Source organism: Chinchilla lanigera, unplaced genomic scaffold (genome assembly GCF_000276665.1).
Source record: "Chinchilla lanigera isolate Chin_1 unplaced genomic scaffold, ChiLan1.0 scaffold00023, whole genome shotgun sequence".
Classification (NCBI taxonomy): Eukaryota; Metazoa; Chordata; class Mammalia; order Rodentia; family Chinchillidae; genus Chinchilla; species Chinchilla lanigera.
The window spans coordinates 20,828,640-20,847,923 of NW_004955424.1; the positions used below are offsets into that span (position 1 = coordinate 20,828,640).

Here is a 19,284-nt window from a genome sequence, read left to right on the forward strand (position 1 = left end):
AATTACTTGTTTGCATTGTTCCATAGTACATACCTAAACCTGTCATATCACACTAATGTAACCACTGCTAATGTAAAGTATGGAGAGCATTCAAATATTTTTTGCCAATACTCTCTCTGTTCATTTATTCCCTTCTCATTTTTAAATAGTTGTAATTTATCTACACTATTGGATCGCATAGTTATTGTATACAGTGTTTTCTCTTTAAATCTTCATTGACTTTTTGTGGGTCTTTGGTCTTGCTTTTTACTTGTATGTATTTTATATGAGAATTCAGAGAGATGTAAAAACTACATTACTACCACTGGTGCATTTGCAGAATCAAGGATGCTGTGTTCCTGGTCGTGATAAGCCCTTTAAATTTGAACCAACTTTTTATGAAAGTGTAGCCCTCTCTTTAGATTCATGTTTTTGCATTTGAATGTCTAAGTATCTGAGGACTATCTGTTGAAATGATGATCCTTTCTCCATTTAATTGAATGGTATTTTAATTAACACGGTTGTTCCTATGTCCAGTATCAGTTGACTGTATCTGGCTGGGCTTCTAGTCTACTCCATCATCTGTTTGTCTTCTCTTTTATGAAGTAATTTTTGGATAACTGCAGTAACTATTATAAAACAGTTCTGCTAGCTGGAGGATTTTTTGTAATACAAACGTATAAGCATATAATTTTAGTACACCAAAAAATATGGATAGAGAATTTTACACTTCTGAATAGAAACTCATCTTTCTAAGGTTTTTTGTGTTTGTAAGACATTAATATATTTATCTTGTATATAAATGTCAGAATTAATTGAAAGCTATTAGAAGTAGGAGATATATTCATTTGAAAACACATTATTTTGTTGACATATTTGAATAAATAAAGATATGGAGCAACAGGGTAGTCTCTCTTGTGCTTAGTAGATAGTGAATTAGTAGCACACTGTGTTTTTGTGCTTTTTTTGTACCTCCGTTGTTGCTGTACAATTAAAGCAGATATCTTTTCTTTTAGATTTTTTAGACTCAACAAACTTCTCATATTTTTAAAATATTTTATTTTTTTAATCCCTTCATTGTACTGTTTTTCTCTCACACTGTGTGCTTATTCACTTTTGTCCGAGTGCCTTATCCTGCTCATTTTCACAAGCAATCTTACTTGAAATCTTGCTGCCAGTTCCAGAAATCTCCGGCATGTATTTTAAGAATCTTTAAAGTTATTAGTTTTCAGAATTGACCATGTCTGAGCATTACCTGAAGATAAGATTAAGACCAAGAACAAATCAAGAGAAGGAAATTCTTAACCGTGAAGTTTGCAGAGGGTAACGATGAGCATGCCTTCTGGAAAGTGGGAGTAGACCTCAAATTAATCTTGATAGGTTATGTGTCACCAAATGCAATCCTCTCTTGTTGAATTCTTCTTTTCTCTTTTCTTCAGGGCATTGTCACTTAGCATTTCTCCCTTCACTACACCCAGTATTTTTCAAAACTCCTTTATCTTAGCATCATATCTTGGCCTTGATCATCTCATGACTAGTACTTTAATCTGACTTCACTTTGTGAAAAAAACTAGGTACATAGATATAAGATGAGAGATGTCTTAGTACACACAAATTTGGATTTTTACAACTTTTTCCCTTGGTATTTTGCAGTAACTATTATACTTCTATTTGTTTTCTGCTTATTTCCAAGATCTGCTAACAGAATGTCTAGCTAAAAAAATGTATTAACATATTTTTTTTACTTATGATTCTTTATGATTCAATAGGATATATATTCTCATGATTCAATAGAATCTATTTTAATAGTTTTAAAAGGCTGCTGAAAATACAGGTGTGTGCACTTCATTTTCATTATCTTGATCTGTTGTATGTATTAGCGCTTTCTCAGAACTGAACAACTGAATTTTCTTCCTGTATCTCATTGTCATGTTTATCTGAACTCATTTTTATTGTTTATCTGTTTCTCCCTGTTTTAAATAAAGAAGCCTTACATCAGAATTTTAATCAGAATTCCAGCCCATTTATTCTTTTAATTAAATATTGACGTCACATTTAGATAACATTGAAGCATCATTTCGTTATTATTGATTGACTAAAACTTTTGTTCTGAGGTTTTCTGCCAAGTAATTCAAATTATTTATAAACATTACCTTTTGCAGATATACTGTCATGTGTACATATTCTTGGTCTATTTTTTTACACATGACATCTCTTATCGTGACAGTATACAGATTTATCATTTTCATAGACTGAGATGTCTCTTTCATTCTAATAATATTGGTTATCTTTAAAAATCACATCAAATATAGTCATAAAACTTGTGTCTTACTTAAAGTATATTTAGCCAATAGTGTTTATTAAGTCATTACCATATGCCAAATACAGTGCTAAATATCATTTAAAAAATCCAAGCTACCTTTTTTCTTTTCCCCTCCCTTCCCCTCCCCACCCCTCCCTTCTTCTTCCCTCTCCCCTCTGTGGTCTAGCTTCTTTTTTTGTCCCTGTGGTACTGGGAATTAAACCTAAGATCTTTGCCCTGAGCTATGTCCCTGCCCTTTAAAAAACAAATTTTTTTTTGAGAAAGGGTCTCCCTAAATTGCTCAGGCTGGGTTTGAACTTGCCATCCTGCTGGCTCAGCCTCGCAGAGTGCTGAGATTATAGGCATGTGCCGCTGTACCCAGCTAAGCCACCTCTTTTTAATATGTATCAACTATAAATTCTAAGTAATTAAATACGGATTTTACGTAGTAACGGTGTCTTTTGTCCATTTTGTTATATGCTATTTTTGCCAAAGAATTCAGGGATTTCTCTTTAGGAACAATAATAATAGCCATTGTTTATTGAGAGCCCCTCTGTCCCCTGTATATTACTTACATTATTTTTAATTCTTATAGCAATCCTGCAACTCAATCAGTCAATCAATAAATCAATAAATAAATCTTATAGCAATCCTGCAACTCAAAAAAAATAAGGAATAAATCCTTATTTTACAGATGAGAAAACTATAGTTCTGAGAGGCGATTTGCTCAAGATCTCAGAGTTTTCTATCACCAAAACAAGAGTCATGTCCTGTCATTGTGCTTTTCTGTGCAGTGTTGTTGGTGGAGATTATACAGGGGCTGGTCCAATTTAGAATTAAATTTTGAACTCAAACATACAAAATACTTCAAACGTAGCTATTTTGGATGTGTATAATTTTTGTATTGAGAATATGATTTCATTTTATTTGGTTCATTTTAGGGACATTTTTCTGTTTCTATTTACTAAGCATGTTCTCCATTTTCCGTACAACTTGATCAATCCATGAATGAGGCATTTTTAAAAGAAGTCAGTTTATGAAGACGCCCTCTTCCAAACTTCCTCCTTCCTGCAAAGGAAAGTTGCTGTTAGTACTCTCTACCTGACAAAACAGTTCAGCACTTCCTTCTTTCCCACACCAAAGTTAAAGCTTTCACTGTCAGGTGCATAATTTATGTCTTTAAGCCTTTCACCTTTTCCTACCCCTTCCCTTCAAAATATCCTCCTCTCTGGTCATATGAGGAAAAGCTGATTTAGTTTTATAAAGTTATAAACTACCTGTGCTTGCTAGGCAGTGTGCCCTTCAGAGTCTTTAAAGTGTTTAGAGTCAGACCTGGATTTAAACTGCAAATCTATTATTTAACTTTAATACCAAGAGCAACTTACATAATATCTCTGACCTACATTGTCCTTATCTCTAGGATATAGATTGTATACTGAACCTTGGGGTACTGAAAAGATTAAATAAGACAGTTTATGAAAAGTGAGTAGCACAGTACCCTGCTTTCTCATTTACTATTGGTAGGTTGACTCTTTACTGAAATTTATTCATCTTAAGTGTTTTTAAGTCTTTAAAATTTTATAGTAGCTTTGTGTGTGTATGTGCTAGGGATTCAACTCAGGGTCTAGGCAAATGTTCTACCATTCAGCTATCCCCTAACCCATGGTGTTTTTAACTATACTCTACAAAACATTTTAATCCTTTAAATAAATCATAGCCATCCATAATCACATAATCACACAGACAGTTGGGAAGACAGCAAGCTATTCTGTGACCTTAGCTACCATTTTAGAATAAGCTGAGATTGACAGCATCAGAAAGGGGGTACATGTGGTCCATGATTTTATATCCCTTCCTTATTTTTTTATTTTAAAGAGCAAAGAACAGAAACAAATTTACAAACACAACGACATAAATGAAACAACACAAAAACAATAAAAATGATACAGAATTTCAAGCAGAGTGATAGGAAATTAACAATGGTTGTTGTATTACATATTATCTTCAAATTGGTTACTCACATAAACAAATATAGGCATGTAAAATTGATTAAACATTAATTGTTCCTTTTTTCTCTTTCTCTTCAATAATCTACTGAGCCCATGAGAGAGAATCTCACAAACTTTTGGAACCAGGAAGCCTGAGACCTTCCCTAGGACTGTGAGTCTTAACTCATTGCAGGCCAAGGCCGCCACCTGGCTGGCTGGGCCTCTGTTCAGGCTGTCTCTGCATGAGTACAAGCTCTACTTGGTATCATCCGGCCTCTCAGTTTTCTTGATTTCCTTCAGCTCAAGCACTCAGCATGCCCTAAGGCTTCCTTTACAAGACTTTAAGCTTTTTGATGGTGTGATATTTCAACCTGCATTACGGGGTTTTGTTTTGTTTTAAAAATTCACTGTTCTAAAATATGTATTATGTGCTTACCAGCATCACAGTGTTTTGCTTATATTACACAGGTTAAAAAGGTGTAAAATACACAAGACAGTTTATCTTTTTAAACTTGCAGTAAAAATGAAAACATATGATTAAATATCAGAAGCAAATAGCAGGCTAAATATCACAACAGAGGCATTGGCCAAGATGGCTGTCTTAGTTACTTTACTCTTGTTGCTGGGACAAAATACCTGACACCCAAAGTTAAAGGGGAAAAGTTTATGTAGCTTACAGTTGTAGAGTTTTCAGTCCATAATCAGCTGGCTCCAACGCAGGGTGGCACATGGCAGAGGGGCAATAGTTCATGGCAGCAGAAGACAGCAAAAGCAACGGAGGGGGGGTGAGGGGGAGAGTAAGCCTCTTTCTTCCCTTATATTGCATCCAGTCTACTAGGATTAGGGAGTTTCCAATCCAGTCAGTGAGCTGATCTATCAGTCACCTAGCCTTCATCCTCCCAGCACTGCAGCACCAATCAGTCCCACACTAGATTCAGCCACCTCCAAAAAAGCCCAATGACTGTGTTAGGCTTTGGAGGGGATAGACACAAGCCGTAACAGCCAAGATGGGACCTAGAAGGGAATAAGGAGGTGGGATTAAAAATGTCACTCTGCTCGAAGGAATACAGAAAACCAGGAAAAGATACTTTTAGTAATGGTAAGTATGATTGGTAGGAAAAAACCAAGTGTCTTGTAAGTGAAGAATGGATTTCAGACAAAGGGCATGAATGAAGCAGTAGAGCTGGGGAAATGAGGGCAGGTTTTAGTTTAAACTCAGAGCAGAGTCTGTGAGGGGAGTCTGGAGGAGATAAAACTAGTTTGCAGGTCAGATGATATTCTTCCTCTGCTTAAAACTTGTATATGGCTTCTTATCTGTTTAGAGAAAAATGTCAAGTCCCTACTACTCTACAGGCTACTACTTGTAGAGTACAGGGAATACCTTCTACTCCTCAATTTCTGTTTTCCTCTACTCTCTCCCTAGCTCCTCCTTCTCTAGCCATTTTGGGTCCTTAATCAGACCCTCAGAGCTTCCACAGGAGAGGCCTGGAGCTCTCTTCTCCCAGATGACTGCATGGTTTGGTCTTTCAAGTCATCTCTAATGGAGAGCCCTGTTCTGACGTCTTGATATCACACTCCCTTTTGCCTCTACTGTCACTCCCCATGCCACTTAATCTGGTGTGTTTTACTTTATAGCACTTAGGAAGTATGATATATTCTATATACTATATACGTTTATAGTATATAATATATATACTATATACTATATATTGTATATATGTTTGATATATTCTATATTCTGTATACGTTTGCTTTTTAATCATTGCCTTCTGTGAATATTAGAGTGTGATTGAGTACAGGAAATGCTACCCCCAAATGTGACACTTGGCACACTTGAGAAAACAGTAGACGTAGAAAGATCTCTCTGGCCTTTGCTTTTGCTTTCTCTGATGACCTCCCATCTTTTCCCCAAGACCATAATAGTAATTCTCTAATCTGTCTGCCCTGAGAGTAGACCACAGGACCCTTCTATGACAGGTATCTGTCCTCTCCCTGGAGTGAAGACACACACACAGACAGACACACACACACGCATACACACAATCAGAACAACAGGCCTTGCTAAGATTCTTCTAGTTTATTACCCCTAGGTCATACCCCCTTTTTGTTCCATCTTACTTCTACACAACGATTCATTTTTATCAAACCTAAGCATATGTATAGTTTTCCTTAGGCCACTGGGTCTTCCTAAGTAAAGCCTCTCATGTCACATAAAACTGGTCACATAATTTAGTTATGCTTCTCTCTTGGTACTGTATCTCTTATAGCTGTGTCAGCCATGAACCGTTGAACGAGTTAGGACAAGACACTACTTTTTCTCACCTGCAAATGTATGCTCCTCTGAGGAGAAGATATACTCACTTCTGTAATCCTAGAAGCAGTACCTGGCACAGTGCTCATACCCAGATACTTTCTAGGGGGAAAAAGGAAAATAAGAGCAGAAAAGAAGTATGAGGGAAAGAAGGAGTTGAATGTGGGCCCTACAGTATTTCGGATATCAAGCAAGTGAATAAAAGTTTGATTCATTAGTCAGTGGGTTGCCTGTGAAAGATTTGAACAGGAGAATGAAAGCAAAAACAAAAGTACTTAGTTTTAAAAATTAAGTTGGTGGTGATATGTGAATGAATTTAAAAGACACCAACTCCCATTCTCCTTCAAGTGCAGCATTCTGTAATGTGGCTATATGTTCATCTACATATGCTTTGTTTTAGATGAATGTCTTGGTTACTTTTGTCTCCTTGCTGAGACAAAATACTTGATGCCCAAAATGAAGGAAGGAAAGGTTTATTTTGCTTAGAGTTTGTGCAGGTTTCAGTCCATACTTGGCTGGCTCCAAGGCAGAGTGGCACATGGCAGAGGGCAAATGTTCAGGGTGGCAGAAGACAGCAAAGCAACAAGCGCAAAAGGGAGGGATGGCAGAGAAAGCAAGTCTCATTCCCTCCCTTATATTGTAAGCAGGCTGCCCCCACCCAGGGGGTGTGTAGCACTCACATAATCTCCCTGCCCTCCTCTTGCACAGGCTCAGGATGAATACAAAGTAAGCACCCTGGCTTCCTGTTCAATCACATAGTTAACCTTCTAAACTTCTCAAATTGACACAATGAACCCCTAGATGGAGAACTGCTGAGTCACTTAGGCAAACCTCTAGACTCGCCAAGTTGACACAATGTTTCAACCATAACAATGACTTTTAATTTTGAACTCATTTAACTCACAAGAAATTGTTAAAATAGCATGGCAAGTTTACTTTGTGTACTTTCCCTTCAGTGATAATACTCTGTATTACTGTAGTAGGTTGTCACATACTAAGAAGGGAATATGGTGTAATACTATTTACTCTGGCACAGACCTTTGCTTCTCCAGCCCTACTAACTAGAAATACATTTCTGAGAGGTAATTTATTAATAATTTCAGAATTGGGAAGAGTGGTGAGTGGCAAAGAGATTATACTTTAAAATTCTTGCTTTATCCTTCCTTACTTCTAGCTTTTGAACATACTCTGCTAGCCATATTTTACCAACAACCCAACTCATTGATTTTCATATATTGTAGGGCATATTTAATTTTATTTATTTGGTTTTGTTTTTCTTCCAGTACCAGGAATCGAACTCACAACCTTGTGTTTTCCAGGCAGGCGCTGTGCCACTGAGCTAAATCCCCAGCCCCTTAATTTTAAATGATACACAGATTTTCCAAAGCCAAGTGTTATAGTTAAAATCTTATGATATAGTTCCTGTAGCTATGCTTTATATATTTGTCTCTGGTTTCTAAATGAGATATATATGTGCTATAGGTACTGTCATAGATTTATATGTTGCTTATATTTAAGTGGATGATTGATAGTCTTTAGTGAGTTCCTGAATTAATATATAGTCCTGTGTGTGACAGCTGAGGAAAAATCAGTCTGTCTTGATACATTTTTTTTTTAAAGAGAGAAAAACAATGAAAACAATGATACAGAATTTCAAAACAAGATAATAGAAAATTAGAAATGGTTATAATATTGCATATTGTTATCTTCAGAGTAGTGCTCAGATTATAAGATATAGGCATGCAAAATTGATGAAAGAATATAAGCATAAACCATTCTTTTCAATGAACTAATAGAAATTAGTAGTATAATTGTCTTAGCTATCTTGTGTGTGTATATATATATATATATTTTTTTCCCTTCCTTCTTTTCTCCTTTACCCACCCCAGATATTCTTTACTTTTGAGCAGTTTCTTTCTCTTTCACAATATCTGTTGTATATTTTGGATCTTGTTTATTCTTTTACTTGCTTACAGTAGGGAGACAATATGATGCTTAGACATGCAAGTCTGATTTATTTTACTTATAAGTATGGTCTTTAGTTGCATACATTTACCTATGAAAACCTCAAGTTCGTCCTTTTTTATAGCTGAAAGTACTCCATTATATAAAGATACCACTTTTTGTTTTTATCCATTCCTCAGTTGATGAGCATTTGGGTTGTTTGCAAGATTTAGCTATGACAAATTGTGCTGCTATAAACATGGGTGCACATATATCGCTGTGGTATGATGTTTTTAATTCTTCTTGAAAAATATCCAGAAGAGGAATAGCTGGGTGGGATAGGACCTTTAATCCTAGTTTTTTGAGGAATTTCCACACTGATTTCCACAGTGGTTGTACCAGTCTACACTCCCACCAACAGTGGAGAAGGGTTCCTTTTCCCCCTCATCCTCTCCAGCATTCGTTATTGGTTGATTTCTTGATGATAGCCATTCTTTCTGGGGTGAGGTGGAATCTCTGTGTTGTTTTAATTTGATGATACATTTCTTATAGGTTCTGAGTTCTATTCGCACAGAATGGGATCCACTGGATGTTTGCTTCAGTGCCAAACAGCCTTATCGGGTGCTCACAGTGGAACACTCCATCAGTGTAGACAAAGAGCCCATGGCTGACAGTTGCATCTATGAATGTGTTCGGAACAAAATCCATTGTGTATCAGTCACCAGAATACCACTAAGATCAAAAGCCATCAGCTGCTGCAGAAATGTTGCTGAAGACAAACTGATTCTTGGCTGTGAGGATTCTTCAGTAGTTCTTTATGAAGCTCACCGTAGAGTTACTCTCTTGGCCCAGGCTGAAGTTTTGCCTTCATTAATAAGCTGCCACCCAAGTGATGCTATTCTGCTAGTTGGCAGCAACCAAGGGGAACTGCAAATTTTTGATATGGCTCTGTCCCCTATTAATATCCAGCTCTTGGCTGAAAACCGCTTACCCAAGGAGACGCTGCCATTCAGTAAATTCTTTGATGTTTCCAGCAGTCTTGTTCAAATGCAATGGGTAGCTCCTCCAGTTATGTCTCAGAAGCCTGAAAGTAAGGACATCTATGATCGCCTCTTCCTCAGGTTTGACAGAGGACCTTTAGGTGTGCTTTTGTTTAAACTTGGTAAGTCAAGGAGGTTGGTGAGTTAGTATAGTGCTGGTGATATTGACATAACTAAGGTAATAAAATTGCTCTTGGGATGTTAGTTTTTCTATTTGTCATTCATATAGTGTGCTTAGAAAGACTTTGTGGATGATTTTTGAATGTCAAAGGAGTATTAATTAGATTCTGAAAAATTTAGAAGTTATGCTAATTGTTCACCATGATATTTGAAAAGGATAAACTTTCACATTTGATACTTTCTAAAATAAACTGTCGTACTGAAACATCTTTTAAGAAATAGGTGAATATTTTTAAAGTTTCTCCTATATCCATTGAAAAACATTGTGCTATAGGAGTATAATACTTTTGTAAAAAATTGTTACAGATTATCTGTATCTGTTATAGAATATCTGTATCTGTTATAGGTTATCTGTTGCTTCCCTGTGTGGAACTGCATGAAGCAAGTGTTTTTTAAAAGAAAGGAGGGCAGATACATAGTTAAAATTTGCTAAAGCTATTTGTGTTAACTTTTTGTTTTATATTTCCCTTTTGGATAAAAATATTGAAAAGGATTTTCAGTATCTACAAAATTATATGTTAATGTAGCTCATTTCAACCAAGAAACTTCAGAATGAAATTTTATTATAATGATTCATTCAATTTTTGCAGCATTACATCATCATGTATGTCCTAAAGTAGCAATAACAATCCTAGATAGTTTTGTATAATTTACTATCTCAAGAGAACCTAACTTAGGTTTTAAAAAGTAAATTTTAATTAATACACATTATGGCAATTTAAACAGAAAAGTAAATACATTTCAAAACCTTTTATAAATTTGCTCTTACAGTTTTTAAAGGCATTGTAGTGTTCATTAAATAGCTTTCAGTTTACTCTGTTTTTATATGAGTGTACTTGTCCCTGAAGTTGAACACATGAAAGAAACCCAGTGAAAATGACTTGATTAACCTAGAAGATATATAGTACACTTAATGTAAGGCTTATATTCCTTCTACATAAGAAAAACGCAGCTAAATCTATTCATAATGTTAATAATTGTGCAAGAAAAAATGTTTGGAGTCTTATTTATTACGAGATAATCCAGTTATACTTTGCCCAACTACATGTTTAACAGTTGTATGTCTCCATACACAACACTAATTAAAGTGGGTGTTTGATGTTTTGCATGTCTGTTAAAACACACACATACACTCTTTCTTTCTCTCTCTCTCTCTGTCCCTCTCTCTCTGTCCCTCTCACCCTTTAAATGACTCAGTTACCTGTCAAACAGAAGGCTGTCTGCCCACATACACCTAGCTTTTCTTCAGCCCTCCCTTGTGGGCCTACTCACAACAGCTTTGCAAAAAGCACAGCTTTCTCTTCCTATCTCTAGCACATTTGCCTTCTTACTAAAGTAAACAGGCTCTCAGTGTAGGGATTTAGAGGGCTTCCTGCTAATTGCCAGCTTGTAAACTTAATTGGACTGTCTCCCTGGGCACTGTTCCTAAATCAATTAGGCAATGAGTTGGCTGTCACCTCTTTTTCCCAAGAAGGTCTCTTGGAAGAGAATTATCCAATAGAAGTCAAGCATTCAAATGAAAAGGTGATAACTTCTGCAACTGACATTTATCATTTAAATTTTATTTTCAATATGACTCTTAAGTTTTATAGGATAGGGAAATTGTATACAGACTCTTTAAAAGACTTAAATATGGGATTGATTTCTAAGAATTTTTAAGCTTTGTTTCTCATTTTTAATGAATTATAAAAGTAATATTTGTATCAAATTATTTTTCCTGGGAAGAGTAGATTCCTTCAAATAGTAGACTCCAGCTAGCAAAATTTTTAAAAAAGAAAACTCAGTTGAAAGAACAGATTTTTCTTATGATTTGCTACTAAATACATCCAAAAATTAATATACTTCTTGAATTAACACAGTGCTGATTCTGGGCATCCATGTGGAATTTTCATGTATAATTCAAGTTACTGCATATGTAAACAGGTAGTTGCATGTGCAGTTTCTCCACTAGGGAGCATTTATGAGATTTTTTTTTTTTCAGATGCTTGTTATGCAAGCCTTTGGAAAATTTGACATGAAAGGTGTAGCTTACAATTTAAAATTGTAAAGATAGATCATAGATCATAGTTTAAAATAGAATGCGGTCATATGTAAACGTGGCAGTGGCTGATGCCAACATGCTAAGATTTTTGGAGTTTGACTCTTAGGTTAGGTCAGTTAGAGTAACACTGAAGGGAAACTGTTCCATGGGTAGTTTCCATTCTTGGTCCTTACGGTGATCACACAAACAAATGTTGAGTATTACTTTTAGAAGATTCCAAATACATGTCTTCCTCAGGAAGCACTAGACGTGTCAAGCTCCTACTAGGAAGCCAAGAAATACTGCTTTATATAAAGCAGTATGTACAGTATTCAGAATTCTTTATATGACAGCCATTATCTTCTATTTCTAGATACGTAGAGTGAGGTTAATTAAAAAGGAAGAGGCCCTAATTGTGCCATTGAGATATTAGAGCTCTTCCATTCTCTTCAGAACCTTTTTGAACCTTCATTGCTCTCTTTAAACTCACAGGATCAGCTTCCTCTTTTCTCAACAGAGCATCTTACTTCTTAACTGGCTCTCCGTTAAGCTTATCAGTGCCTTACCATGCACCCAACCACTTAACCTTTATCATGAATCTTTCTCTCAGAAGTTACAGAAAAAGGAGCCCTATTTCTTGTCTGTGACTGGTTCCACCACTGCATCTGCTGTGTATCCCGCAACATTCCCTTTGACACCTTTATTTTGTCATCTTACTCATCCCCCAAGAATCTTGCTACACTAGCAGCTGAACAGGCCCAAGCCACACCTTACAACCAACTCTTCATTGTGTTTCCCCTTTGTTATTGACCCAAATGTTCACTTTCCTTTCATAGCCAAAGTCATTGACATACTAGTGACACTGACTTTCTCTGCCTCTTCACTTCTCTTTTACTCCCCAGAGTACTGCATTCTGGTTTGTGTCTAACGTGGTATCTTGGAAAGGTCACCCCTGACTTCCTATGTGATAAATACCTTTGTCTTGCACTTGATGACATTTCAGTGTTTCATGGTTCTGACAATTTCCTCTGTCACGGAACTCTTACTGGTTTTGCCTTCTATGACCCTCAATGGAAAATCTCATCACTGTTTTACAGTCTTCTTTTGCCTACTCATAAAAATGTTAGGGCTTTCTAGGGTTTCTGTTCTGAACGGGGTTTCTGTTTTTAGTTCTTGTCTCTTTTACAGGTTGAGAGTTTATTTTTAACTCAGCTATATGCTACGGTTTGAATTTCTTCTGCAAGATTCATGGTGAGATTTAATTGCCATTCTAACAGTAGGAAAAGGTGGGACCTTTAAGAGATGGTAGGCCATGAGGGCTGTATCCTCATGGATGGATGAATGCCATTACTGTGAGAGTGTTTTTGCTAGAAGTTTTTTCCTATACTTCCTATCTGTCTTGTACATATTCACTTGTATTTCTGCCATGTTATGATACAGCAAGAACACCCTCCCCAGATGCTTCCCCTTAATTTTGGTTTGCCTAGGCTCCAGAACCATGAGAAGAATAATCTTCAATTATTTTTAATTTACTCATTCCATTGTAGTAGAGGAAACTGGAGTAAGATAACCTTTTATCTCTGACTTCAGCCCAGATCATTCCTAACTTCATATCCATACATTTACTTGGCTTGCTGGATATTGCTGAGAGTCATTGTGTCACGAAGTCATTGTCACTCTCCTCAAACCTACTTTTAACAAAATCATTGTTACTTTCCCCAAACACTTCCTCTCATAGGTTCCATTTTGGTGGGTGTTACTTCAGATGACACCTCTAAATCAAAACTCATCCCAGAATACTCCCTAACCCCTAATGTTAGCAACCAGATCACATTAATTCTGTATCCTACATACTGCCGTAAAACCTCTCACTCGGTTCAGCCTCACTGTTAATACCTTATTTGTGTAGACCACCTCTATTTCATCATAATCAAGTAGAAGCCTTTATCTGCACTCTTCAGCCTTCTAGTCCTCTTCCCCTGCCTCATTAACACCCGAACCGCGTCAGAGTGATCATTCTAAGGTTTAGTCATGGATTCTCTAGCTCGAAATACCTTAGTGGTGCATCAACCCGTGTCTGTATCGTGGGCTTCTTCCTCCTAGCTATGCTGTGCGAGTATAGCTTCCTGGCCACGCATATGCTCGCTTTCCCCCTCACTCTTTCCATGATGGTGGTAAGAGCGCACTGTTTGCCTGGAGTGACGCTGTGGTGTTCTCACAGAGCCCGCAAAGTTAGGAAAAGATTAAATAATGAAGCAATAATGTTAAACAACAGAATTAATATCCTTCTCATATAATTTTGAAAATTGCAGGTGATGTGTATATGAATGTGTCTGTCTCTTTTTCTCTCTGTAAAAAGAGAGAAGTATGACCTTTGTCCAAGGAACTTTGTAATATACATGTTCTCTTCAAAAGTTCCTTCCAGTGAATTATTTCAGTATTATACTTCACATAAGTGGTGACTGATGGTAGTTGATTGTTAGGAAGAAATGTCATTTATTTTATTAGATTCCTAGTCACCTTGAAATTAGGATCTCCTATGTAAAATGAACTTTATTTGTTCCAGATAGCATTCTACTTCTTCATACCGAATGATAATGGATTTTAAAATCAAATCTATTGAGGTATAACTTACATAAATGTATCCACTTTAAATGTACAGTTCAGTAAGTTTAAATGTATGTACTGCCATCATTACCACCACAATCAAGATATAAAACATTTCCCTCATTCCAAAACATTTTCCCAAGGATCTTTGTTGTTAATCCTGACCTCCCTCAAAGCGGATGATCACTGATCTGTTTTCTGTCTTTATAAATTAGACTTTTTTTTTTATAGAATTTCACAGGAATAGGATCATATGATGAACATTCTTTTGTACGTTAGTGTTTTCACTCTGCATTAATCTGTGAGAATCTACCATATTAGTGTATGTATCTGTAAACTTTTCCTTCATAATATGAGCAGCATTCTATGTCACAATAATTTTATCCTTTCATATTTCGATGGATGCGTGAGTTGTTTCCAAGCTTCAGTTAAAGGACTAAAAATGTTACATACTATTACGTAAAAGTCTTTGTCTGGACACACGTTTTCATTTCTCTTGGGAAAAACCTACAAATAGATAATGTCTGGGACATACGCTCCTTTAGAAAAACATAAGCTATTTTCTAAAGTGATTGTGCCATTTAAAAACATGTCCATTGGCAATTTATGGGAATACCTGTTGTTCCACATCCTAACACTTGACATTAATGGTCCTTTCCATTTTAGCCATTAAAGCGAGTGTGTCATTTCTCTGATGACTGTTAGAGCCGAACATCTTTTCTTATGTTTATTGCTGTATGTTTTTACTGATGAAGTTGTATGTTCAAATCTTTTGTCCAAATTTAATTGAAGTGTTTACTTACTATAGAATTATAAAGATTCTTTAAAATAATTGTTCTGAATATAATGTATACTTATATAGTGAATGTTTTCTTCCAGCCTAGAGCTTACCTTTTCATTTTCTTAACAGAAGTTGTGTTTTGTTGTTTTGTGGTACTGAGGATTGACTGAGGGCCTCCTCACTGAGTTACATCCAGCCCTTTTTTATGTTTTCATTTTGAAACAGTGTCTTGCTAAGTCACTAAGTTGCTCAGGCTGGGCATAAACTTGTGATCTTTCTTCCTTACCCTCATAGTGCTAAAAATATAGAGTGCACCCCCACACATGGCTAAGTTCAGAAGTTTTTAATTTTTTTTTTTTTTTAGTTTTTCATTTCAATGAAATCTAATTCATAAATTTATTTTATGGTTTGTGCATTTTATGTCCTAAGAAAACACCCAGGGTCACTAAGATTTCTTCTGTTTTATTTTAGAAGTTTTATGGTTTTAGCGCTTGTATTTATGTCTGTGCTATATTTCAAATTAATATTTTGCATATGATATTAGGTATAGTTTGACATTCTTTATTATGAATATTCAGTTCCAGCACAAATGGTTGGAAAAATATCCTTTATCCCAGTGAATTATTCTACATAAATAATCATTACAGGCCCCCAGTTGACATCACTGTCCGCCAGGCCCTGTGCTGGTGTCAGGAGGACATGGGAAGCATGCACCCCCGTCCCTAGGCCCTGAGGCCACCTGCCGAAGCCCTGTGCTGGACCCAGAAAGACCTGAAAAGTGTGTGCCCTGGCCCAGTTGATGTCACTTCCGAACAGAGCCCTATGCCAGACCCAGGAGGACCTGGGAACCCTGTGCCTTCTCCAGTCACTGCTGCCACCCACTTGGCCCTGCACCAGTGCCAGGGGACCTCAGAACCACTTGTCCTGCACTTAGTGCCTCACTTGTTAGGCACTGTGCTGGTGCCAGGAGGTCCTAGGAAACGTACACTGTACCTCCACTGCCTGGATTCTCCACAGCACACAGCAACAGACTTGACAAACAACAGACTGAAGAGGCCAGTGCTCAGGAGGAGAGTTTCACTTCAGAACTGAAGGGTTACTACACCAGATACTGGCTGAGAGACAGCCTTGAGAGACAGGCTTGGTGAGCATGAGAGCTAAATAGGGGTATCCTGAGATTCCCCTCAGAGGCCTGTGTTCAAACCAGGAAGATCGTAGGGCCTGTACTCTTTTGTGGGAAGTCAGATTTAGTAGGAATAATTTCCCGAGGGGGCATTCTGAAGAAGAAATCATATAGTCTAGTGATAGTGTTTGTGCTCTGGCACTGCTGCCAGCATCCAGCAGAAATCAGTCTTCTGAATTACTATAGATCAGTGTAAGGGAAGCCTGATTATCTTCCCTAAAATCAGAGTCCTCTTTGTTTGGGTAAGGGCTGTTTATGAGTGGTTCCTAGGATTTCTCAATATCCATTTGACATTGGATGCCATCATTGTCGCTGAATTTACTACCATAGACAGAGTAACACAGTAGTGGCCAGCAGTTGTTTTTTTCTATGTGCCAGTACTTGGATTGCTGGGGATGGGCTGTCATAAACAACATAAATGACTCACTCCTGAGGAACAGGACACTGGGCCAAAGAATTTGGAAACCTCAGCATAATAACAAAAAAATAATATCAGAAACATGAAAACAAAAGGTAACACAATGCCTGTACAAAATCCCAACTCTCCCAAGATTGCTATGTGGCCATTGAGGGGGAGGAAATGATAAATTACACAACAGACAGTCTGAAAGGCTACCAATACACATATAATAGTTCTATAAGATGATTGGATATTTTAAATGTATTTTAATTACATAATAACCATAATGAAATAAACTATCATTAAACCAACGTACATAAACAGCTAGTGGAGCTAGAGCTGTGGTGAGTGATTAGTTAATGAAAGATACCTTAAAATCAACAAGGCAGCATGAAAAATAGCAAGAGCTTCTAGATGACTCAAAGAAGACTAATTGAGTAATGGGAATTAGCAAAAATCAGAAGATAGCACAAAGAGCATAAAACTTGTTTATACAAGCAATAGCAGAAAAATGTACAGATGTAGAAAAAGAAATCAATCTGAAGATAAGTAAAGGGTATAGAACCCTGAATAATCATTATTAAAAAAAAAAACCTCCATGCATAATAATTAAAATAGAAATGTAACACAAGAACAGAATTCTAAAGGCTGATAGAGAAAAACAACAAATCACCAATAGGAAAATCTATTAGATTTACCACAGATTTCTCAATACAAACCTTAAAGGTAAGGAGAACATGGAATGAAATGTTTCAAGCTCTTAAAACAGTTTCTAACCCAGACTGTTATATCCTGCAAAATTATCTTTCAAATTGATGGAGAAGTGAGATATTTCCGTAATAAAGAAAACCTAAAGAAATTCATGACTACTCAACCAACACTCCAAAAAATTCTCAAGGATATCCTAGAAGGAGACAATGAAGATAGCAATACCAAAAGGTCCAATTAGATGAATACATCAATTAGGGCTAGACATTAAGTGAAAGGGGGGGAAAAGTACAGGAAGAAGAAATTAATACAATCACAGAAATAAGTCAGTACCTATCATTTATAACTATCATTGTAAATGGACTCAACTCACCAGTCAAGACACAAGTTAGCAGAATGGATCAAAAAACAAAATCCAACAGTATACTGTGTACAAGAAACACATTCAACACAAAAAGAAATTCATAGATGCAAAATCAAAGGATTGAGAAGAATATTTTACATGACAGGAACTGAGAAAAAGGAGCAATAGCTACCCTACTTTCAGACAAAGTGGATTTCAAGCCAAAACTGATCAAAAGAGGCAAAGAAGGACATTAAATCAAATTCAGTGGTTAGGTTCATTGTTGACCTTATAGAGAAATTTGATTTGGTTCTCATCCAACTTGGTTTGTGACCAGAAACATGGGCAGAATTAAGTTCATGAACTGAGGGTCCACTGTGTTAAACGGGAAGAGATAACAATTATGAACATGTATGCACCAAACCACAGTGCACCCAACTTCATAAAACAGACTCTACTGGACATAAAAGATCAGATAAGCATCAATGTGATTATAATGAGGAATTTTAATACCCACATCACAAATAAATCAACTGAATTTAAAAAATCAACAAAGAAATGTCAAAATTGAACCAGACTTTTAGACAAATGGACAATTGGTATATAGACTGTTCCACCAAACAACAGAAGACACATTCTTTTCAGCTACACATGCTACTTTCTCCATAATAGTTCACAAACCAATGAATAAAGCATGCCTAAGCAAATGCAAATGAATTTAAAATTATAACATGCATAATATCAGATCACATTGTAATGAAACTCGAAATAGCAAAAGAAACCACAGAAACTATCCAAACATATGGAAATTAAGCAGCACACTCTTGAATAATCAGTAGGTCACAGAGGAAATTAAGGAAGAAATAAAGCAGTTCCTAGGATTAAATGATAGTGCCAGTACCACATATCAGAACTTATGAGACACAATACAAGTGGTCCTCCTTTAGAGCAATGAGTGCTCACATTAGAAAAGTAGAACAAGCCCCCCAAATAACTTAATTATGCATCCCAAGGTTTTAGAGAAACAGGAACATTTCAACCCCAGAACTTGTACAAGGAAGGAAATTACAAAGATCAGAACACAAACTAATGAAATGGAGACTAGCAAGACAATGCAAAGAATCAAAGAGCTTGTTCTTTGAGAGAATAAATAAATTAGACAAACCCTTAGCCAATCTTACTCAAAAAAGGAAGGAAAAGACACAAGTTAATGTTATTAGAAATGAAAAAGGTGAAAGCTCAATGGACACTGCTGAAATCCAGGAAAGTATTGGCAACTGCCTCACAAACGTATATGCTAATCAACTGAGGAACTCAGAAGAAATGAAGAGATTCCTACATACACATGAGTTGCCAAAACTGAACCAAGAAGACTTTAAAATATTGGCCAATCCAATCATAGGCAATGAAATTGAAGCAGTAATAATAAAAAAAAAAAAAACCTACCAGCTAAGAAAAGCTGAAGACCTGATGGATTCACAGCTAAATTCTACAGGAC

At 36.4% G+C, this 19,284-nt stretch overlaps 1 protein-coding gene across 12 annotated transcripts in view; it reads left to right on the forward strand.

Moving 5' to 3' along the window:
* Positions 1–19,284, forward strand: part of Wdpcp (WD repeat containing planar cell polarity effector) — a 391,210-nt gene that overhangs the window by 105,048 nt on the left and 266,878 nt on the right. For all 12 annotated transcript variants that reach the window (XM_013514679.1, XM_013514684.1, XM_005385718.2 and 9 more), the window contains one exon: positions 9,077–9,686. In XM_013514679.1, coding sequence (XP_013370133.1) covers positions 9,077–9,686 — 610 coding nt within the window. The remainder of the gene's footprint in view (positions 1–9,076; positions 9,687–19,284) is intronic.